Here is a 26,004-nt window from a genome sequence, read left to right on the forward strand (position 1 = left end):
TTAAAATGAACATATATCAGTGATTCTCATTATCTGGACCATAGTCCATAATATAATTTGCTGCAATCATTTTGTTTCAACCCTCATTGCTGGATAAGCCAATCTTGGTGAAGCCCACTTCCATATCCACCTGCTTCTCTTCAACAATTTTGTTGGATTTATAGTATATTGCGTACAACACTAATTGGACCAATCCGGATAAAGCTCCCATACCATTTGGTACCTGAAACATTATATTTTAACAAAATTTAATTTTTCTAAAGATAAGCTACTACTTTAAGTAAAGAAGTTTCAATTATTAAAATATGATGATGACTTTAAAGTTATTTTATGTTCATCATTACTTTTATCAAACAAATTTAATTTAGTCAATTAGTTCAACATATATCAATTTTGAGATGCGGAGAATGGGCAAATTATACCATGGACCAGGGTCTACATTGCATTGTAGACCTTAGTCCAAAAATAACATTCAGATTCTATATCTAGTTGGCACATTCTGTACCTATAGTTGACAGTTTCTATATATATTTGTAGCTATCATATGTATTATGTGTAAGCTATTTGTTTACATGTACATAAACGGTTAACTGTAAGTACAGAATGTATTAACTGAAGGTATAAAAGTTTTGTATGAGGATTCAGAATGCAATATGAACTCTGGTCCATAGTATAACAATTGGGGAGAATAGCTACCAGAATATAGGGGTCAATTTGAATAAGGGCATAGATAGTCCAGCAAAGACCATTCATAAAGAAGCATAGTGAAATGGAGAACGGCATGTATTCCACGCTCTTTGTGGTGATCACCAATTTCTGCACACCAAAAAAGTAAAAAAACAGAAGAAATAAATAATCAAATTTAGAGTAAACTCTGATCTTAGTTTACTTATTGTAGTGTTTTTCACTTTTAAATTAAATAAATTTATTCAATCTCAATTCTCAAGCTACCAAGTTACATGCAGGCCAGCAAGGATAACTCAGTTGGTTCCACAGAACGGAGGATCAAGCTAAGCCCCGGCAGCTGCAAGGACGTAGGATCAAACCCTGCCAGTTGCAAATTGGAGTTACATGACCTTCTTGTGGGCACCTGATTCTCCCTGCTTCTGTCTAATGGGTTGTTTAGTAGTTACCATGACTTTTCACCTCTACAAATTAAATCTTGTTGGGTTGAGATGTAGTGTGGGAAATCGAGGAATTTCACCTAATGGGCTGCTAAGTTACCATAGACAGACGAAATCCTGTCGTGTGATGTGTACCCAGGGACTATGGATTTCACCTTTCGTGGGCAATATATATAAATTATGAAAATGGTTGATGAAGACAAAATAAAATAAAATATTTGTTTGAAGTTACGAACCATGATTGCCAAGGGAGAAGCATACATGAGCATGCTACACACCACTACAATGCTACCAACAATGGCAGATCGAAGTTTCCAAGTATGGGCAAGAGTAAGGACCATAATAGCAAGAGCCGCAATGAAAACAACCTCGGCCAGGACGATGAGAGCTACCCTAATTCTCTTCTTTGTGTCGGAGAAGAAGAGAAACACCAATAAGAACACAATATCAATGGTTATGCCTGCGCCATTGATGGTCATCAGAAGGAAACTGTTAGGGTGCACACTGGGGATTGCGTACAACATCCACATGCCACAGTTGAGGAATGTGGCCAGGTAGGGCGCTGCTGAGAATTGCTCCACTGATTTTTTCTTCCATATCTTCACAATTGTGGGCCTGATCAAAATTTTATTTAAAAACCAAAAATTATACGGAGTAGCATATATTTACACCATGAAACTTTAAAATTCTTTCTTGAAAAAAATGTTGAAAATATGAAGCTTACAAGGGTGATAAGAACAAGACCAGAGCTGTAAAATTCCCTGAAAATGAACATATAATAAACATTTGCATGAGCGTTAGTTTATCGCATGCATGTGGGAAATGAAAACGTGTTTACACGTGTTGTACTAAAGTGATTCGTTAGGCTATGTTTGGCAAACCTAGCTGAAACGGTAGCTGAAAGCTGAAAAGCTATAAGCTCGAAGCTGAATTCTGAAGAGCGGTTAAGCTAGCTGTTATGCTTAAAAGTGTTTGGTAAAATTAACTTTTTGATAAGTTGATAAATGTAAAAAGACTAAAAAGGACATCTTCATAAAAGTTAAATAGTTTTAAATTTAAATAGGTTTGTTTACATATTAAAATATAAAATAATGAAATCAATATAATTTAATAAAATATAAAGTAAGAACATATATTTGAAAATATATAAAGTAAAACAAGATTTTTATAATTCATAAAATTAGTTCATACAAAAATTATTATTCAAACACAAATATCAAATTAAAATTACAACGAAACATATTGAAGAAAAAAGGCCAAAAGAATTTTAATTGGGAGGAATAAATGATATCATTTATATAAAATAATAAGGATAAAGATGGAAAAAAGTTAAAAAGCTCCTAGCTTATTTTTGAAAAGCTACCTGAAGTAGCGTTTCAAAATAAGCTCTTATTTTAAGCTGCTAGCTTATTTTAAGAACATTACCAAACAAAGCTTATAGCTTATTAGTAGCTTAAAATAAGCTATAAGCTCCTAAATAAGTTCTGCCAAACACAGCCATAATCTTTTAGACAACGTGAATATTAATATAAATATAATTTGTTTGTTAGTAATAACAAATATTTACTAATCATAACCTATATATTTAGCTAATTTGTTTCTGGTCCCTTCTTAATTTAAATGATATAACTTGAAATAGGTGTGATATTTCGAGTGTTTTGTAATATTTAAATCTAAGGTAACGAAACTAACTAGTAAACTCTAAAGTAATACCGAGTAAAAAAGATTTGGAACAATCTAAGAAGCATTTTGTTTAATAAATTATGATTAATAAAGATTTCAGCCTTGTTTGGTAACACAATTAGTATATCAATCAATTTTTAGCTTATTTGACTACTATTAGTTGTTTGTCTGGTTAAATATTTAATATAAGTGTTTAATTAATTAGTTTTTTTGTAATAGCTTATTGCTTCAAAATGTTAAAATTCAAAAAACTGTTTAAAGAAGTTTTTTCGATCAACTTTTTGATAAAGTCATTTTGCATTAATCAACTACCAGCTAACAGATAATTTATCAAACATCTCTCTACAAAATGTTATCAACTAGCCAGTCAAACCCATTAACCTATTCAGCTAACAGCTAACATTTAACAGCTATTTACCAAACACCCCGTTCTTCTTGCAAAATTTGGTAAAAACATTAGTTAGCTTAGCTAAGTCTACGTGAAAGCTAAGAGTATGTAATAGAGGTATATATATAGAGAGAGATAAGATATTCAAATTAAACAAAAACAGACCAATTATGCCAACAATTGTACGAGCAGTATCCATGGAGAGCATGATTATATTAGAAGGGCAATATAATGCGTTAAAAATGCAATAATAAGAAGATTAACAGATAGAAGAGATGGAGATTGGGAGATGAGAGGTGATAAATATATATGACCGATTGACTCTATTTATATGTACGCAGATGAAGAATGATCCAGATATATAATAAATAAAGATTATGAACTTGATAGTGAATTGATCATAAAAAACAAAACTAAAAAGGGAAAATAAAGCAATCAATAGTGAGAAAGGGATGCGATATGAAGGAAGATCGAAAAAGTTGGATATGATGTTTGCATGACTCAAAGGTGGAGGATGTTGGTTTGGGGTACGTGTCGCACTACTTCTAATTTCTAAATTATAAATTTTAACTTTATAATATGCATATAATATTGGGAAAAATTTTCAAATAGGCCCCTAAGTTTTACACCAAAAGTCAATTAGACACTTAAATTTTTAAAAAGTGCAATTAAACCCTCAAACATGTTTTTTTTTTTGGTCAAATAAGTCAACAGGTTACCGGTCAAAACTTGCCGAAAAACATCACCATCGACCAAAAGGTCGCCGGAGAAGGTGACCAAATGGTCTGGTCGCCTTCTCTCGGAGATGGCGATCGATGAAAACTCTGTCGTCGAAAGTTTTCGCCGGATTGATACAAATGACATGTAGTAACAGGTTATTTACCTATTTTTGAGTTTTATTGCCTCAATTTAACATGTTTGAGGATTTAATTGCACTTTTTTAAAGTTTAGGTGCTTAATGACTTTTGGTACGGTGTAAAGTTTAAGAGGCTATTTGACCATTTTCTCTATAATATATGTTTAAAATACAAATATCTCACAATTTTAAAAATTAATGTAAATTTTAATATATCTACTTAAATATTTTTTATTATTAATTTAAATTTTGTAATAATTTAATGGGAAAAAACGTGTGTGAGAATGTGTAACGGTTCCTTGTCTGTGAGACAGATCGGGTTAAGATAAAATGTAATACTTATTATGATTAAAAGTATTACATTTGTCCTCAAAATATTACATTTTTCTTTATAATAAACAAACACTTGCCAACATTAAATTGTAATACTTTTACATCAAAATGTAAAAATATTATATTTATCCTCAAAAGTATTACATATTTCTTATAAGTAGTAAACATTTTATTTATTCCTAATTTGTATTACATTTTTTCAGTATAAGTATTACATTTTCATATTGACTTGATCTGTCTCACAGATAAGGATGCGTGAGACGCTCTTATACAAGTGTAACCCTAAATTAATTGGGTTGAATTGGGTTAAATTTATAAATATGGACAAAAACTTCTATGAAACTCTCTCACGGAGAGGTCAGGTTGTGGATATATACCTTAGGTAGCGTTCAAAAATAAGCTCTTATTTTAAGCTACTAGCTTATTTTAGGAACATTACCAAACAGAGGTTATAGCTTATTAGTAGCTTAAAATAAGCTATAAGCTCCTAAATAAACTATGCCAAACAGAGTCTGCACTTTGCCAGTATCATAATTTCAGTTATAAATATTACAATTTTTAACATTAGTAGCAATCATTTTATCCTAAATATATTTCAAATTACAATATCTATTATAAGTAATCATTTATTTATTTCAAATTAGCTTTAAATTTTTTGTAATAAGTATTATAATTTTTATTATAAGTAAAAAACAACTATCTTAGATTTGACTCGTTTCTCGGATAATCCGCAAGATGATTTCACATTAGTGTGTCTTAAAAATGTGGGATGGCAAGCCTTTGGCAACTTTCTAATGAGGGCTAGTCTGATATGATCAATTGATCAAATATAATATCATGCCCATGCAGCTCTGAAATAGCCCACTTGACGTAGCTAGTCTATATATTGAGTGTTTAAGAAAATAGTTAAATAAATCTTTTAAGAGTCTAATTGAGCTCCTATTTTTTTTTTTTTAAAATCATTTCATATTGCTACTTTAGACTGGTAAAAAAAGTGTAATTAAGTTTAAATATCATTATTGGACAGACTTAGATAGCCGAGCTCAGCATCTTGATAATGAAACATAGCGCTAATTGCTACGTATGTATAAAGAAATAAAGTAAACTTTCGCTTATTAGCTATTGAACTAACAATAATTGTACTTTTTGTTAGATACAATTAAGAAACTCAATTGCAGTATTAAATCTATTTAGAAGATTATTAATTTAACCTTTCCTTTTTATTATTTATTTCTTTTTTAGAAAGAAGAAAACTTTTTCTCTTCTATATATATATATATATATATATATATATGTATGTATGTATGTATATATAGGGTCAGGTTCAGGTGTGGCCGTGCTCTCCCGTGCGGCCGTGTGGTTCACACCACTCAATCTTACGAAATACACCACTCAATGTTAAGAAACACACACTGTGGTGTGTTTCATTGTGGTATGTTTCTTAACATTGAGTGGTGTATTTCGTAACATTGAGTGGTGTGTGACCGCACGGCCGCACGGGAGAGCACGGCCGCACCTGAACCAAATATATATATATATATATATATATATATATATATATATATATATATATATATATATATATATATATATATAAACAAAAGGGACATATCAAAGTGCCTTACAAGAGAACGACATCTCTCAGATCCAAATTAAATACAACCAGCATAGGATAGATCATGGGATGGTGAATTCAGAAAGTTGCAAGCATTTAAGCAATTCATCTCAACAATAATGCACCGCAAAGACTCCGTTTTCATCCAAGCCAAAGCCTCTTTGATAACCATAGCCTCAACTGTATGCAAATCATTCAGGTGACGAAGGGCCCCGTCTTGCAGCAATAAAGCTTCCGGTAATAGAAAGAATGACCACACAGTAGTGGCCATCCCCTTTCTTTGGAAAAACTTATGCGCCCACTTGATAGGTCACACTATCTGGATGAATATTCAATGGTTATTGTTGTGAGTGCGGTAGGTGATCATTATATTAAAGTCGACAGAAGGGATAATACTATTTCAGTCCTGTAGAAGGTGATGCCGTGATGAAGAACATATATGCACTTGCACAATAATATAGATTATAGATATAAACTTTTCTGTTACGTTGCATTCTGAATTATGCATGGATAAAGAAATTTAGTGCACTTTGAATCTTTTTATCGCAAGTTCCACTTTCAACCTAACTATGACGACTGCCCATAATTTTAGCATACATTACTTTATCCAATGAACTATTTGTTTAGTGGATAGAGGAAGACTACAGGACCTTTGAATATAATGTTGTATGGTTTTCTCTCAAATTTAATCATTGAATTATATTATTTATAATTTCTTTGTTCCACTTGTGAATATATACCATATATACATATCCACACAAGAGAAAAAAATTTCTTTCTTTTTTCTTTTTAAAGAAAAAGAAAAGGCTTAAATAAATCTATACCATATATATATATATATATATANAAACTTTTTCTCTTCTATATATATATATATATATATATATATATGTATGTATGTATGTATATATAGGGTCAGGTTCAGGTGTGGCCGTGCTCTCCCGTGCGGCCGTGTGGTTCACACCACTCAATCTTACGAAATACACCACTCAATGTTAAGAAACACACACTGTGGTGTGTTTCATTGTGGTATGTTTCTTAACATTGAGTGGTGTATTTCGTAACATTGAGTGGTGTGTGACCGCACGGCCGCACGGGAGAGCACGGCCGCACCTGAACCAAATATATATATATATATATATATATATATATATATATATATATATATATATATATATATATATATATGGTATAGATTTATTTAAGCCTTTTCTTTTTCTTTAAAAAGAAAAAAGAAAGAAATTTTTTTCTCTTGTGTGGATATGTATATATGGTATATATTCACAAGTGGAACAAAGAAATTATAAATAATATAATTCAATGATTAAATTTGAGAGAAAACCATACAACATTATATTCAAAGGTCCTGTAGTCTTCCTCTATCCACTAAACAAATAGTTCATTGGATAAAGTAATGTATGCTAAAATTATGGGCAGTCGTCATAGTTAGGTTGAAAGTGGAACTTGCGATAAAAAGATTCAAAGTGCACTAAATTTCTTTATCCATGCATAATTCAGAATGCAACGTAACAGAAAAGTTTATATCTATAATCTATATTATTGTGCAAGTGCATATATGTTCTTCATCACGGCATCACCTTCTACAGGACTGAAATAGTATTATCCCTTCTGTCGACTTTAATATAATGATCACCTACCGCACTCACAACAATAACCATTGAATATTCATCCAGATAGTGTGACCTATCAAGTGGGCGCATAAGTTTTTCCAAAGAAAGGGGATGGCCACTACTGTGTGGTCATTCTTTCTATTACCGGAAGCTTTATTGCTGCAAGACGGGGCCCTTCGTCACCTGAATGATTTGCATACAGTTGAGGCTATGGTTATCAAAGAGGCTTTGGCTTGGATGAAAACGGAGTCTTTGCGGTGCATTATTGTTGAGATGAATTGCTTAAATGCTTGCAACTTTCTGAATTCACCATCCCATGATCTATCCTATGCTGGTTGTATTTTAATTTGGATCTGAGAGATGTCGTTCTCTTGTAAGGCACTTTGATATGGTGCCCTTTTGTTTTATTTGTCGATAAGCTAATTTGTTGGTCTATACAATTGTTAGGGCAACGAATTCTGATGTTGGTTCCTCTAGTTGGCGATCTTCTATTCCTTCTTGTATCCAACACTATTTTTTATTAATATATTACCTTTGTTTTTTTTTTTAAAAAAAAAAAAATGTTCTTCATCTAGTCCAACGTAACGGTCCAATGTAATCTATGATTTCTGGTTTATGTTGAACAAAAAAGGATGTGTATCATGTGAGTTTTTCTTTAACTAACTCGAGATTATGTTCAATTGAAAGAAGCCCACTTAGTTACGTTATTCACCCGTTGTTATGCCATGGACCCGGATCCACCTTACAAGGTGGACCGGGGTCCATGCTCACAATTTCATAACTCTATATGTTCACAATTTTATAACTCTATGTTCACAATTTCATAACTCTATCTTCAACAGTATCAAAACTATATGTTCAACAGTATATTTGAATCTATATAACAAAGTTATGAATATAGTTCAAAAATTGTGAATATTGAGTAATGCAATTTTGTATATTGAGTTCTAAAATTGTGAACATAGAATACTAAAATTATAAACATAAACTCGGGACCACCTTGTACGGTGGACCTGGGTTGAAAGCATAATTTGCCCGTTACTCACCCAGTACGTTCACATGCATTAAAATTTTTAATGGATCTAAACATGGTAATATGTTGGTACGAGGGTTGATATAAAGTCTAGAAGGGGATTGAATAGACAAATAATTTTAAATCAAAGCTTACTATCAGCTCAAAAGTAGTAAGTGATAGGCAGCGAAAGTCTTATGAAAAACTTTGTAACGTGCAGTGGTTTGGTTAAAAAACAGCTTGGAATGTAATTGCAGGTGTTAGACTGATTCGATCAACTGGAAAAGTAAAAAAATATAGGGAGAAATTTGTATAGTGGTTCATAGCTAGCTAATCCACTCCTCTCATTAACATCCAAAGAGGATTTCACTAATATTCTTAAGGGCAAATACAAGTGAACCAGTCCTAGTGTGTCCATAAGGCACTAATTAAGACGGAAAATGATTTTCCTTCGATCTTGATGTCCGCCCCTGCCCCCCCCCCCCCCCCCAAGATCGTCAACACATAATCTTTGATCCAATAGTCAACCACCAAATTTCCTCGAGCCGCAGGCCACCAACCACACAAAAGATATGCAATTGTTGTTGTTTGTTTCCACAATAGGGTAAACTGTGAACTTAGAAATTAAAACAAGTAAAGCTAAAGTTGCACTAAATATGAACGTTGTAGCTTCGCCTATTTCTTAGCTTTGCTTGCGTGCACATCATTTAATAACTTTAGCAAAATTGGCAAAAGCATAAGCACTAGCACATAGGCTTTAACATGGACAACACTTTTTTTGACAACCTTTTATGAGATTTAGAGTCCCCTATTTATAGGATAGAGGTGATGGTAGACTTGCAATCTTTCATGAATTTGAATATTTCCGTTACTTCTAATGCCATAGGTGTCTAAATCTACCACTAACTCCAATCTGCTGCAAATGTACTGTTGTCCTTTTCCGCAATGGTTTTTATCATTTTATCCCGGCCAGAAAATAGGCGCGTTTGAAAATGAAGGGTGCACCATTTGTTCATTGGATGAATCTCTACTGATTTGCTTAGCCTTTCCTACTGATGAAGTAACTTAGGACATTTTCTGAAAAATAGTTTCATGGACGACCCAATTGTGTTTCCATGTTAAAATATATGGTTAGCTAATTTACCCTTTTGATTCACTTTGATCGTCTGTTGTCTTTAATTAGTTCTGTTGATTTATTTTGTAGCTGTTGCTTCGTCAACATCCAGCTGATACAATAAACCGGCTATCTACAAGCTGAAATACAAAAGAATCATGAGCTTTTGCGCTAGACTAAAGATACCAAGTTAGATACAATCAATAAAATAAATAGGGTATCTAAAGTTCTAATAAAATACTAATATATCGTTAAAATCTAAGTACAATTCTTCCCAACATAATAGTTTAGTCCATCAAATCAACACCGAAAGCTCATTAACTCTATATTACAGATTTACTACAGGTCCATTATTTTATAAGTACTGTAATTAACTTAACAAATATACATTATTAGTGGAGATGATTAAAACTATACAAGTTGAAATTAAGTATTTATTGTTCTGAATAATGTTCTTTATATTTTGATAATGCTAATAATGTGTAAAAGTTAAGTATTTTAGAATCCACAAAATTATGTTTGCTTTGATAGGATAATTTATAAAGGCCAAAATAGAAGGTACTCCATCTGTCATATTTTGCTTGTCATGTTTACTATTCATTGGTCAAAACTAACTATTTCTTCCTTGCTTATTTTTTTTTAGTAATTTTTAATTATTTTTAAATTTCAATTTTTTGTATTTTAGTTTCTAAATATATAAATTTTATATACAAAGGGATGTATTCAATCAAGACTTTTATAGACTTTCAAAAGAATTTTAAAGTCATGAATTTTAAATGATTTTCATAGAATCTTTCTATACTTTCCTAAAATCTCTCTAGACTTTCATAAACTTTGTAAGTGTCTATAAACTTTTAAGAACTTTTTCATATTAAAAATTTTACAAAATCATTAAAACTCTAAATTGAACACCCTTACAAACATTTTATAACTTCTATTGATACATTATCTACAATTTGTAACAAAAACTTTTATAATATATAATATATTTTTATGTATATGTTGTATGGGTGTACTTATAAACTCAGAATTGTTAACACTACATATACATACACAGGATGAAACATGTAGCAAATAGAATAAAATTCTTCAGTAACAAAACTCTATATCTACTATACTAATAAGAGCCAAAGAGAGTTAGACCTAAATTGGGTAGAAAAAATGGCGGTCAAATTATTTAATCAAATGGATGGTTCAGATGAATTATTTAATCAAATAGATGGTTAAGATAATTCAGATTAATATTATTAATAGAGATTACCTAATTTAACCTTACTTTTATGATTATCCGTTAAGTTTTCCGTTAAATATTCTCTTCTCCGTTAGTATTCCGTTAACTTTTAACTTACCCATTAATTTCTATAAGAAAGGTCTTAGGTTCGAACCTCATCTTAATCAAATTTGACATAATTAAGCTTCTCACTCTATTTTACTCTTATTAAATTAAATAAATTAGTAGCTACAACAAAAAATGATACATATGTATTTCTTTAATTTAGAATTATGTGTCTACAATACCTTTATTTGAAAAAATTATTCATTATTAAAAAATTAAATTAAATAAGAGAAATAATTTCATTAGTTATATTGTCTTTATTTTCTCTCATGCAAAGATTCTTTACATTCAAATTTATCAATTGATATTCATTACATTGTCCATTATCTTATTTTTACAATATCTTGTAATTAAATATCAAAGTTATAGTACAAAATAATGTTATATATTTATTTATCAAGTATTTTATCAATACTATGAAAAAAAAAGTTTAATATGAAGCTAATTATATTAACTACTTGGGGATTGGTTGACAAAGAGAGTACTCAAATAACCCAACAAATTGAAGCGGAATCACTCTATTTTACTCTCATGGAATTAAATAAATTAGTAGTTACACCAAAAAATGATACATATGTATTTCTTTAATACCATGAAAAAAATAAAAAAAGAATAGTTTGAAACCAATCATATTAACTACTTGGGGGATTTGTTGACAATGAAAGTACTCAAATAACCCATTACCCAGCAAATTGAAGCGAGAAACTACATATACCTTTTAATATCTTTGGAATACATAATATTTTAAATTTTCAAATTTTTATTAATTTATTTATTTTTTTTTTCTTAAACTAGGGATTTCTTTATCCACAATAACTCATTCAACAATAATGGTTGAACCAAATGAACCCCAAGCAGAACACCTAAAGAAAAGTCCATAGCTCCTATATCATAATCTCATTGCATGACGTTGTCATCTATGCTATCAACAATAACCGAATTGCAAATAACACACTCCCAACAAAAAGAAAGAGAACAAATAGTAAAGATGATGACAATGACAATGTTACTCAAAAGAGAATTAAGAACACTTAGAAAAATTCAAATTAAAAGTAGTATTTATTTAGACTATCATTTTTAGACCAAATATTTAGACTATCGATTTTATAATGTTGCAAACATTTATTTTAGTAATAATTATAATGAATTTTCTATATTATCTTGGATTCATATACTTTGAGTTAGATATTTAAATAAAAAAATTCGACATTCAATTACCCATGTATAAACTTCTCTTATATAATCTTGCATTGATATACTTTCAAATATTTATTTAAGTATAAACATTGTGCATTAACCCATTCGCGCAATGCGCGTATAAAACTAGTGTATACATACACACGATGAAGTAGAAAAACATCTAGAATAGCACATCATCGTCATACGTATCTAGATGTAAATTACTTCGATAAATAGCATTGTTACTCTTCATAATGGGAAGAGAGAATTTTGGCTCCAAAACAAATAAATATATAAATGAAAAAATTTTATACATTCCCAATCACTCAGAAAAAATAATCTTATTTTCTAAGCTAGATTTATTTTTCTTAAAACGTGAGAATTATTTTTTCACCTCTTAAATTCTCATGAAAATATGATCTTGGCTATCGAACAACGTTTAAATTCAAATGGTTAGGTTAGTGCAAGTGATCAAACTAGCACGTATACCTATTATAACTAAAGATATAAACTCAATGAATATTAGACTAGTCTAATATTAAACATGATTGCACCAATATATTTTGTATTATCATTAAAACTTTATCAATATTGACTCTGATGTAATTTAGTAGATATACATGATTCCGTGATCTTGTAACTGTAGTGTAGCATTGGTTCATTTGAAGTAAAAGATTATCATCATTATTTAGGTGAAAATAAAACTGGAAATACAAAATGTTGATTTGAATTTCATTAATGTAAGTAGTGTAATAAGCAAACATCTTCTTTTAACCCTCACAGCTGGGTTTATTGGTGTGGCCATTGGTAAACAAGTCATTCTGGGTATTGCCCACTTCCATATCCACCTGCTTCTCTACAACAATTTTGTTGGATTTATAGTATTTTACGTACAACACTAATTGGACCAATCCAGATAGAGCTCCCATACCATTTGGTACATGTAACACAATAATATCCTCCTTTTTTTCATGAAATTTGCAAGCTATATAAAATAAATTGTAAATATGTTTTCCTACAATCCTACATTTATAAACAAAAATGGGTCAAATTATTAAGTTATACTTTTATTTTATTACAATATCATAATCATAACATTTTACTTTATCTTACTTTTAAAACTAATTTATTACCATAGACTTTTAATTCAATTATTATTTATTAGCTCCTACCTAACTTATAAAAATTAGCAATGGCTACAACTAGCTATTTGCTATTAACAATTCCCTTACAGGGCATTTGGTTGGGAGGAGGGAATTAGAGGGGAAAAGAATTGTAATTTGGTGGAAATTTAATTCAATGAATAAAGTAGGAATTGAAATTACAGTGTTTGGTATGCAGAAATAGGAGTACATGGAATTGAAAGGTAAGAAGCGACAAAATGACTAAAATGCCCTTATGTTGTGGTAGATATTGTAATAATAATAATAATAATAATAATAATAATAATAATTCTTTCAAAAAAAAAATAATAATAATAAAGTATAATAATAAGAATTCATTCAAAAATAATAATAATAATAATAATAATAATAATAATAATTCTTTCAATTTTTTTTTTTAAAAAAAAAAAGACAAAGGGTATGGGAGGAGGGACAAAATTGTCTTTACACCAACAAATTGCCCCTCCTCTCCACTGAATTCCATGAATTGCAATTTATCATTTGGAGGGAATTGCAATTCTGTAGAATTACAATTCCCTCCAACCAAACAATGTAGTTTGAGAATTCACTGTGAATTGTAATTCCTTCCAAACTACATCCAACCAAACAGGCTAGTCTTCCCTTTGCTTTATAGCTATTGAATTGATAGTCAAGCATTTAGCACGTTTTAAATTTTCTAAAGAGAAGCTATTGTAAGTAAAGAAGTTTCAATTATTAAAATATGAATTTCAGTTATTTTATGTTAATTTTTATCAAACATTTAGGGTATGTTTGAAAACTCAAATATGTAAATAAATAATTTTAAGGTATAATATGTTAAAAAAACAAATGCATAAATTGATATATGCTATAATTCTAATCTAAGGAAAATAAAAAATAAAATTTTTTATTTTATTATTTTGTAGGTCGTGGGTTCGGTTGTCCGATTTTTTTTATTAAGAAGATTTAATTCAATTCAAATTTTAACTGGATTAACCCAGTCTAGTCCAAATAGTAACCGAGGATATAGCAGTTAAACCCAAGTCCACCCGCTTGACACTACTTAAAGAGATGGAGAGTAAAAGAGAGATAGAGCCAAGGGTGAGAAGAGAAATTCTTCATCAAAATGGGTTATTTTTTCTTAGACTAGAATGAGTCTTTTCTATTGATAGCCAAACATGAAAAGCATAGAAAATGAGTTCTTTGTGTTTCCAAAAGGTCCTAAAATGACTCTTTTTTCTTTTATTAGAATAGTGATATTTTATTGATTTCATTTTATTTGGATAGCTAAACACAAAGTTTGAATTTTGAAATATAACATTCGTAAGTCATTTTTCGAGTTCTTAAATGAACATTTAAGTTAATTAATTTGTTCAACATATATCAATTTTTTTGTTCACATTTATTATGTAGTGGGAGAATAGTTACCAGTATATAGGGGTCAAATTGAATAAAGGCATAGACAGTCCAGCAAAGACCATTCGCAAAGAAGCAGAGTGAAATGGAAAGCGGCATGTATTCAACACTCTTTGTGGTGATCACCAATTTCTGCACATCAAAAAAATTAATATTAATTAATGCTTTAAAAAAAAAGTATTTATTTATTTATTTATTGTATCTTGTGCTACCAAGCCACATCTCAATATAAATCATGAAAAATGAAGAAAAATGAAATTAAATCTCTCCTTGTATATAGAAACCACGAAAATTAAATCATAGTCCGTAAGGACAGCGCAGGTGGTAAGAGTGCTCTACTTACAGCCGAGAAGTTTGAGGTTTGATCCTCAAACTCCTGGGTTTGAGCCGGTCAGTTATGGGTAACCTAGGCTGGTTTACCTCCTTGTGGTCCTTTGCTGACTAGGGTCACAGGGCGAGGAGAAAACTTCACAAAATACTTGGCGGTTTGATGACATCAGTGTTACTATTTTTAATAGGAGGTTAAATGTTCAAGTACCATATTAGTTTAAGGGTTGACATATTATATGGAACAATTAGTCAATTACTACTCAGAATTCCAGTGTGAAAATTACAGGGTTGACATATTATATGGAACAATTACTATAAGGGTTGACATATTATATGGAACAATTAGTCAATTATTACTCAAAATTCCAGTGTGAAAATTACAGGGTTGAAATATTATATGGAACAATTACTATAAGGGTTGACATATTATATGGATTGGAACAATTAGTCAATTACTACTCAAAATTCCAGTGTAAAAATTACACTCAATGCGATAGCTTCTTGTGGGCGACTGAGCCACAATGACTTACCCGTTCCCTATTCTGTTGGACTTGGTGAAGAATTGAATTTCGCAATTTGTAGACAAGCAAAAATGTAAATTGATAATAAAGTAAGTTGAGTTACGAACCATGATTGCCAATGGAGAAGCATACATGAGAATGCTACACACCACTACAATGCTACCAACAATGGCAGATCGAAGCTTCCAAGTATGGGCAAGAGTAAGGACCATAATAGCAAGAGCCGCCATGAAAGCAACCTCGGCAAGGACGATGAGAGCTACTCTAAATCTCGTCTTTGTGTCGGAGAAGAAGAGAAACACCAATAAGAACACAGGGTATGTTTGGTTGGTGGGTTTAGGCATAAGGAATGAGTATGAAAGTGATTGTTTGTATTTGGTTGATAGATTTTGTAAATGCTACTATGGGTTTGGAATACCCCATTAATGAGAAAACCCATACCCTTATGAAATAAGGGCTTCATCTCCCTTCCTCCTTTCTTCTCCAACTATTAATAATCATTCCCATTCCACCCAACTACCAAACATGCTAAATATTTTCACCAAAACCCATTACCATTACCAAGTATTTGATACCCATTCCGATTCCGATTCCCATGTGCGAACCAAACGCACCCACAATATAAATGGCTATGCCTGCGGAATTGATGGTCATCAAAAGGAAGCTGATGGGGTGCACACTGAGAATTGCTCCACTGATTTTTTCTTCCATATCTTCACAATTGTAGGCCTGAAAATTTTATTTATTAAAAAGAAAAAAAATAAAAGCATTATATTTACACAATCAAACTCTATAAATCTAGTTTTGCCCTTCCCAAATAATCTGTCCAGTAGGGACCTTAGAGTTCGAGATTTAATCTTTTGAGAAAAGAAAATAATTTTTTGAATAAACAATTGATACTTCCCGTTCCATTTTATGCGTCTGGTTCGGTTAACTTTTGATTGAAGTTATTTTTAATCTAATTTTTCATAATATTAAATTTAGTATTAGTATACAAAATTTATATATTTAGAAACTAGAGTAAAAGTACTATTAAACAGTTAAAGTAAAAATTAATAAAGAAAATGACCAAAGAAGAAAGAGTTGCTTTGACCAATAAATAGTAAGTATGACAGATAAAATGAAACAGAGGAAGTACTAAAACTTATTATTGAAAAATGGAACTTACAAGGGTGACAAGAACAAGACCAGAGCTGTAACATTCCCTGAAAATGAACAAATAAACATTTGCTTGAGCATTATCACAACAAGGTATATAATCCCAATTGAGATGAGAAAACGTGACTTATTATTGGTCAAAATTTTATAAAAATTTTTATTTGCACATGTGTAATTAAAGTCGAGTTCAATCTTATTGCAAAAATATGTGAAAAAAATCTAAATATAATAGTGAGTGAGAATGATATTATTCAAACTAACCGATTATGCCAATAAGTGTACGGGCAGTGTCCTTGGAGAGCATGATTAGAATGGCAATATAATGTTTCCAAAACAAATTAAAGAGAATGAAATAAACAGAAGAGACGAAGATATCAGATATGGAAGATGAGATATAAAATATTTAGAGATGTTGAGTTCTTTATATACTGAATTCATTAAAATATATATATATATATAGTGAGAAACACATGCTAAAGGAATGGAAGAGAAAGTTAATTTTGAGATCTCTTTGACAAAAAACAAGTGGGGCGTTGGTTTTGGGTACAATGGTCACACGGATTTTAATTTTTTAAATAAAAATGTCAACTTTATGAATGTGCAAATAATAAACAATTTAAGTATTTAACGTACAAATATATAAGAAAATTGAAATTTTATAATAAATTTAGTAGGTCGAGTCCAACCACTAATATAAAAATGTGATCTGGCATGATATGGTCCGCAACAATGTTAGGCTCATGTGAGTCTAGAACAACTCAGATCACTTTGTGTGGCTAGACTATAGTATAATGTTCATTGCATGACATGACATTGATTAAATTTATACAAGAAATTAAGGAAAAAAAACTCTATAATTTTATGACATGACATGGAATAAGTAATAAAGAGTACTTTATTCGGTTTAACCAATCACTATAAAGTCTTGGTCCATCAATATTATTGTATTCGCAAATTTTTAAAACTTAGAAATACAATTTATATTCTAAAAGCTCACAATTGCAATACTAAAATAATTTAATATCAGGATCCACCTTGCAAGGTGCACCTGATCCAGGGTATAACAACTGCCTTGTGATTTGGGCCTAGACAAATTGCTAAGTTAATTCAATCAATTTGAACTAACAATGAAATGATAAGCAATACTTCATTAATTTTAAACTAAAAAGGTTATGGCTTCCTCTATCCACTAAACAAATAGTTGATTGGATAAAATAATGTTCAAACTAGGGGCAGTAACAACTAAGTTGAATGTGGAACTTCAAATAAAATGATTCAAAGTGCACTAAATTACTTTACCCAAAAAGCCAAAAATCAGAACGCATTAACAAATTTTTTTTATTAAGGTAGTGATAAAAGTTTGATTCTAACCACTGGTATTAGAGTAAATAATTAAGCATTTAATCCAGACACTTAATTTATCGTTGAAAAGCATATAAGAGTTGGTTAGAGAAGAAGATTAGAAAAAGTAAGATGTTATGTATCCAAATGAAAATTGTTAATTCCACCTTTAATTTAGTTCTCAACTATTATACTATTTTCAAATTTTGTCCTATATATGTTATTAATATTATATCAAACTATTAAATACACAATTAGTTCAACACTCAATTAAGAAATGAGCCAAGCATCAATAATGTTTGGTTAAATTTTGTTTGGGATTTGATAAATACTTTCCCTGAAACTCTGTCTAGAAATTAAAATAAAAATAGTTATTAAGTTTGTATTTCTTTTTCTGAAAGATTTTTGTATTAAAAGTATTTTCATTCATGCTTACATGATTAATTCATTTATTTTATAATAAACAAATCAAACTCAAACAAAATTCAACTTTTAAATATATAAGCTAGTAAATAACTAAGACTTAAAATAAACTTTTATTTGTAGACTACGCTATCGTGGTCTAGTGGCACCCGGTGTCCCGATTTACACTTCCACATGGATGATGGGAGTGGATTCGAGCCTCTTTGTGCTTCAGTAGGTTGAAGGTAATTTGAAAAAGTAACTATGAACAGATGCTACATTGTAATAGAATCAGTAGTACTCAAAAAAAAAAAAAAAAAGTCGTAACCTTCCAAATTAGTGATTTACGTTTCGGAAGAAATAATGGAGACTTACGCATGAGTAGATTTGGTACATGCACGTGTATATGCATATTTCATGTGTCTTTTCTTTTTTTTTTTGAAAGTAACATATTTCATGTGTCTTATTTGCATGTACTTTGCATTTAAGATATTAATATACGTATATGATTATTTAATTAATTAAATTGCATGCATGGGTGCAAATCTTACGAAAATATATTTTGTTATATCCCAAAGATATATATATATATATATATATGAAAGTTGACTTTAAAACTACTATAAAATTTCATATAACCTCTTCTAATAGTCAAAATATTTTATATAAATATTTTTGGAGAGACATCTGAAAGGAGGATGCAATTTATAAGCAATTAACATACAATATATTTCGCAGCGCACCAAGATATTTCACAGTTTTACAGTTCTACAAGAAATTCTTAAACAAAGGAACTTAAGAATTTCATTCATCTTCTTGTATCCCATAAGATTAAACTTTGAACCTTGTTGTTCTTTATGAGGGAGATTTAAAGCTTATAGGAAAGTGATTACATGCCTGAAGATATTAAATTATCCGGCTTTTGTTCCCTCATTTTATTCTTATTTTTGTTATATCTCAAATGTATTACAGAATACAAGCCCCTTTTCCAACAAAACGTAGGAGTTTTAGCTCCGTAATCATTTCTGCGTGTCTGATTCATTTCTTTTATCTTGTTATTTATTTATTAATCTTTCTGACTCATATACAATATCTCATCCAAATTAATAATTACTAAAGAAGTGTATTGTTGCATTTTTTTTTTGTCAATTCTCTATTAGTGTATAAAGGATATCAATTTTTTTTAGTACTACTAACTCTATTACAATGTAAGATATCAATTATATTTACATTTAATGACTTACCTATATTCCCACCTTGATGGAGAGTAAAATTCTCGCGAGATTTTACTTACCTTTTGTCCTTCTTGATATGAGTTTGTCAGTTATGGATAATCTAAATTGGTTTATATATCTCCTTGTGATCCTTTGTCAGTTAATGTCACAAGGCGATGTTTACCTAATACACACTCTCATATAATGTCAAAGAAGTCTTTTATTTTAAAGGGAGGGCCGGAGGGGAGGGGGAATGGGGTGAAGTGAGTTGAATAGACTTTTTAATTCTTTTTTAAATAGACTTTTTAATTTAATATATTTAGAAACTTATTATCATATTTCATATCAATTAATCAATTTAAGAATTTATTACCATGCATGACACATTATAAATCATAAATTAACCTACATTATAAATTTCACAATTTGAGATCAATCATAAACTAATTAACACACGATATAAACTTATAAATGCATGATTCACTTTTTACAGCCATAATTTGATAGTTATAAATAGATCTTAGAAATTAAATTTTGCAAATCGCATAACATATCATAGGCAAATTATTGTGTAGACCGTGGTCCACATAGCTGTGTGGATCATAAATATAATGTACATTTTTAATATACTAAAGTACATTATTTGTGTAGTACATATACATTATTTGATAGTATATAAAATAATGTACTTTCAGCACTCAAATAATGTACTTTATGTAGGGCTGTTAGCGAACAGAGCTTTCGACAAACTACTCGTGTTCGAGCTCGGTAAGCGTTCGTTTATGTTCGTTTATTAAGGTAAACGAACATTAACAAATAAAATTTAGAGCTCGGTTAATAAACGAACAGAGTCTGAACAGTGGTAAGCTCGTTTGCTAAGTGTCCGCGAACAAGCTTGTTTGTGTTCGTGAACAAGCTCGTTTGTGTTCGTTTAGTAGTGTTGACGAACAAGCTCGTTTAGTATTCGTTAATTAATGTTCGCGAACATGTTTATATATATATATAGAATTGTTCGTGAAGATGTGAATGCAGATTATTTATTGTTCGCGAACAAATTGTGTTCATGAACATGTGCAGGTGTTTGGTTATTAAGTGTTCACGAACGTGTTCATGAACGTAAATGAACATGTTTATGAACATGTTTGTTAACGTTTGCGAACACGTTCGTGAACATGTTCGCGAACGTTAACGAACACTAACGAACGCTTAACAAACGAACACGAACAGGATTTTCAAAAACCTTAACAAACGAACACGAACACGAACACCTCAAAATCCTTAACAAACGAACACGAACAGCCTCCGTTCGTTTATGTTCGGTTCGTTAACAGCCCTAACTTTATGTACAAAAACAATGTACTTTTAATATATTAAAATGTACTTTTTATTTATGACCGACACAACTGTGTGAACCATAGTCCATGTAATAATGATTGATCATAAGAATTATGGGCCATATTTAAAATGTTGTGCATAGTTTGAAAGACAAAGTCCAACACCCTATTACTGAAACGTGGCACTAAGCTCTCATCCAAGTATTACAAAAATAAAGTTGTATGTTCGCTATTATCTATAATTTTAACGCAGTGGTAAGTGTTGCATCTGAAAAAAAAAATTAACAAAAACTGAAAAACCTAATTATTCAAAAAAAAAAAAAAAAAAAATCAAGGAGGGAGCAGTGACCCCCTATATCCTCATTGTACTTCCTCCCCTGCAAATTGCTAATAATTTTATCTAAAGTGTAATCAATACCTATTTTAACAACATTAAATTTTCAATTTTCAACTAACTATATATGCCAAACAAAACCAAGTCTAAATTTAATCAATAATTCGGTGACTATATATGAAGTAGTACCACCACTATAATTAAAGACAGGCCTAACAATTTTTATTAAGAGGCGGAGCATTTTTTTTTAATCAAAATTGTAATTATCATTGAAAAAGGTATACAACTATCTATAATTATATAGCTATCGTAGAAAAAAAAATTATTAAAAGATAACAAAGAATAATAAAAGATTTTTTGTTGTTGTTGTAAATTAAAACATTCCTCCCTTAAATCGTTGTAATACAATAAATATCATAATATATTATAAAGTAGAGAGAAGACAAGAGATATAGGGAGAACAATCAATCTTAATTATAGTATTCTTACTTCAGTCCAATATATAAAGGATGTACATAGCTCCCCTCAATCTATAAGTCTATGGAGGATGAAAATATATTGTCATAATACAATGTTTTAGTAATGTTGACATTTATTTAATTTATTTACAATAATTTTAAAATTACAGCACCTATTATTTTAATAAATTCATATTATTTGGAATTTAATTTTTGTAATCTTTAATTTAGTAACGGGAATCATGATCGAATAACAGAAAGAAGTTTTTTTTACTTCATTATTTTGGAAGAGTGAAAAAAGTATTCTACTGCTATGGAGGCCACATGCTCTAATATACGCTGGTGACAGCTACAACAGACAGAGAGCAGTTATAACTGCCTAGCAAGAAGAGAATTACAAAACAACCCCTCTACACTTCCTCTAATACCCCCCCGTAAGCTGGAATGTACAAATTTTGAACACCCAGCTTAGATACAAAGGTGGAGAACAGAGGTGAACTCAATGGCTTGGTAAACCCGTCTGCGATCTGATTTAGGGAAGTCACGGCCAACAGTTTGATCAGACCACGAGCCACTCTTTCCCTCACAATATGACAATCTATTTCAATGTGCTTGGTGCGTTCATGGAATACGGAGTTCTCAGCGATGGCTATGGCGGATTTATTGTCGTAGAAGATAATGGCAGGGCTTTCATTCTGAATGCAGAGATCATGGAGCAATGAGGTGATCCACTGGACCTCACATGCTGTCGCAGCAAGAGCTCTATATTCTGCCTCGGAAGATGATTTTGAGACAGTAGCTTGTTTCTTTGATCGCCATGAAACAAGAGATTCACCAAGGAAGATGCAAAGCCCTGTAACTGACTTTCGTGTTTCTGTACATGACGCCCAATCACTGTCAGAAAAGGCTTTAAGCTTGATTGTGGTGGCTGCAGGCTAGAACAACCCTTGACCTGGAGAACCTTTTATATAACGCAGGATTCGGTGGGCAGCAATCAAGTGTTTATCCGTGGGATTGCCAACAAATTGGCTGAGGTGATGTACAGCGAAAGTGATGTCAGGCCTGGTTGTCGTAAGGTAAAGCAATCGCCCTATCAATCTTCTGTAGCTGCTTGGATCATCCAAAGGAATACTAGTGTCATGTGTCAGTATGGAACCTGGCACCATGGGAGTCTGTACTGGTTTGCAATCTATAAATCCCGCATCATTTAGAATGTCAAGAGCATATTTCCGTTGACATAAGTTGAGCCCCTCATTACTGATCTTTGCTTCAATGCCAAGGAAATAACCCAAAACTCCTAGGTCCTTGATCTTAAAAGTTACATTCAGTAAATCTTTCAGACCCTGGATAAGAACTATGTTGCTGCTTGCTACCAATATATCATCAACGTAAACTAATAAGGCAATGAAGTCATCATCACTACCTTTTTGTAAATAAGGAGGGATCAGCACTTGATTGATTGAAACCATCAAGTAACAAGGCAGCTGTCAACTTTGCATTCCACTGCCGACTTGCCTGTTTGAGGCCATAGAGTGATCGCAACAATTTACACACTTGGTTTGGTTTGTCACTTTGGAACCCAGGGGGAAGAACCATGTATACTTCTTCATCAAGATCGCCATGAAGGAAGGCGTTGTTGATGTCTAATTGATGGATGATCCATTGCTTAGATACTGCCACAGCCAGGAAGGTCCGAATGGTTGTCATTCGAGCTACCGGGGAGAATGTTTCAATGTAATCTACTCCCAATTGCTGCGTGTAACCCTTGGCGACCAATCTCGCTTTATAGCGCTCCACTGTACCATCCGCCTTAAGCTTGGTTTTATACACCCATTTGCAGCCTATGGGATTTTTGTCAGCAGGCAGTTCTGTTAATTGCCAAGTATTATTTTCTTGCAGAGCTAGGATTTCTGCTTTCATTGCATCTAGCCAGCACTGATGTTTGATAGCCTGATTGTATGTACGAGGCTCTACTGTGGAGGAAACAGCCATAGTGAATGCTCTATGGGAAGGAGATAGGCTATCATATGATACTACCTTAGACAGTCTGTGTGGAGATGATCCTTTTCGTATGACTGAATCACAATAATAATCTCGCAGCTTGGTTGGCACACGCCGATCCCTGCCTGATCGTCGAGGGGGCTCAGTGGGGACTAATTCCTCTTCATTAGTGTCAGACTGTGGTGTTTGATTGGAGGATATGAACTGCTCCTCTTCATTGAGAACAACTTCCAGTGGTAACTGACTGGAAGCAGTGCCTTCTTCTGTGTTGGATAGCTGTTCTGATTGTCCATCATTTATGGGAGAATTGATGGATTTATCAGTGCCACTCTCATTATGTGACAAAAGGATATCCTCATGTGGAATTGGCATCTCAGAATTCAAATCTGTAGTCACGGGAATGTTTGGCAATGGGGGATCAAACATCTGTTTCATTATTTGCGGCTGTTCATCTTGTTCAGAGAAAGGAAACTGCTGCTCATAGAATGTGACATCACGGGAAACAAGAAAGGATTTGTCAGTCAAGTCATACAACATATAACCTTTGACGTTGGCTGGCATACCTATGAAGACACATTTTCTTCCTCTCGGCTCCATTTTATTTCGCAAGTGAGGTAAGGTGGCAGCGAAACAGAGACAGCCAAACACTCTCAGTCTTGTAAGATCAGGATCACTTCCATAGAGCTTTCGGTAAGGGCTCAAACCCTCTATTACCGGGGATGGCAACCGGTTAATCAAGAACACAGCGTACGTGACGCATTGTCCCCAAAAATCCAAAGGAAGCTGGGCTTGGAATCGTAAGGATCGAGCAACATTGAGTATGTGCTGATGCTTCCTTTCAACTATTGCATTCTGCTGTGGAGTGTTAATGCAAGATTTTTGGTGTATGATCCCTTTATCAGCGTAAAACTCTTTCATGTCAAATTCGAATCCATTATCACTTCGGATTGTCTTGATTAAAACCCCAAACTGAGTGAAAACGAAGTTATGAAACCTCTTAATCAACCCCCTTACTTCTGATTTTCCTTTCATCAAATGGAGCCAAGTGAAACGAGAGCAGTCATCTACTAGAGTTAGGAAGTATCGTTCCCCTTTCATCGAGCTTATCGGAAAGGGGCCCCATATATCTGCATGTATGAGATCAAAACAAGCAATTGAAGACGAAACACTTAAGGGGAAAGGAGAACGTTTATGTTTAGCTAAATGGCAAGTGTCACAAGCTTTAGTTGCAGTAGAAAATTTTGGTACATCTTTGATTAAATGCAGTTTGTTTACAGGGAAATGCCCTAGGCGTTGATGCCAAACTTCTACTTTATTACACTGCATAACCAATTTCGGACTACTAGAAACAGATGTCACAGGAGACTTCGTCATGAGATACAACCCTTTCTCCTGCTTAGCTAAACCAACCATCATCCCATGTGAATCCTTAATCAAACACTGCTCAGAAGAAAAAATCAGATTATATGATGTATCTTGAAGGAGTTTACTAACAGATACTATATTGAATTGGAATGAAGGGATATGCATGACATTCTTTAGCCAGAGACTGTTTCCAAGCTTTACTTTCCCCCTGTGTTTAACAGATATTTGTTTTCCAGTAGGCAGACTAACCTCATCTCCCTCAACATAATGAAACTCATCAAACAAATCAATTGAACAAACAATATGATCTGTAGCACCAGAATCAAGGATCCAAGCAGTAGTGCATAACGAGAATGAATTAACATAGGATTTAGAACACTTGCCTTCATTATGATCTTCTTCAAAGTTTGGGATCAATGAGACAGCTGCTGTAGTGTTTGAGTTAGAGGACTGCCCTATCTGGTTTTGAACTGCCAACATAATCTTCTGGAACTGATCAATACTAATTCCCATATCATTCATTCCATTCATCGCAGAGACTGTACCACTGTTTTGTTGCCTTCCTTTAGTTTTGTAGCCCGGCACCCAACCCGGTGGGTAGCCGTGCTTCTTATAACATTTGTCGATCGTGTGACCGATCATACCACAGAAAATACATTTTGGCTTGTTTCCTCCAATGTTCGTATATCTCCGATTATTTTGAACAGCAGCTACTGA

The 26,004-nt window shown here is 32.0% G+C and overlaps 2 protein-coding genes and 1 long non-coding RNA gene across 3 annotated transcripts; all 3 read right to left on the reverse strand.

Annotated features, from left to right (window-relative positions):
* On the reverse strand, nt 1-3,473 carry LOC116026853 (bidirectional sugar transporter SWEET4-like). The gene is made up of 5 exons (XM_031268275.1): nt 3,361-3,473; nt 1,849-1,885; nt 1,361-1,739; nt 697-816; nt 1-223 (listed from the first exon to the last, which is right to left on the reverse strand). The coding sequence occupies exons 1-5, from the start codon at nt 3,401-3,403 to the stop codon at nt 77-79; spliced, it is 726 nt and encodes a 241-aa protein (XP_031124135.1). The 5' UTR covers nt 3,404-3,473; the 3' UTR covers nt 1-76.
* Nucleotides 3,474-14,415: 10,942 nt separating this feature from the next.
* LOC116026886 (bidirectional sugar transporter SWEET4-like) lies at nt 14,416-16,024 on the reverse strand. Its single transcript, XM_031268312.1, has 3 exons — nt 15,788-16,024; nt 14,842-14,961; nt 14,416-14,472 (listed from the first exon to the last, which is right to left on the reverse strand). The coding sequence occupies exons 1-3, from the start codon at nt 16,022-16,024 to the stop codon at nt 14,416-14,418; spliced, it is 414 nt and encodes a 137-aa protein (XP_031124172.1).
* A 315-nt stretch (nt 16,025-16,339) lies between these two features.
* Nucleotides 16,340-17,191, reverse strand: LOC116026854. Its single transcript, XR_004099905.1, has 3 exons — nt 17,100-17,191; nt 16,849-16,885; nt 16,340-16,409 (listed from the first exon to the last, which is right to left on the reverse strand). It is a non-coding gene; the product is annotated as an uncharacterized LOC116026854 (long non-coding RNA).
* Between the last annotated feature and the right edge of the window lie 8,813 nt (nt 17,192-26,004).

The sequence above is a fragment of the Ipomoea triloba genome, chromosome 8 (genome assembly GCF_003576645.1).
Source record: "Ipomoea triloba cultivar NCNSP0323 chromosome 8, ASM357664v1".
Lineage (NCBI taxonomy): Eukaryota > Viridiplantae > Streptophyta > Magnoliopsida > Solanales > Convolvulaceae > Ipomoea > Ipomoea triloba.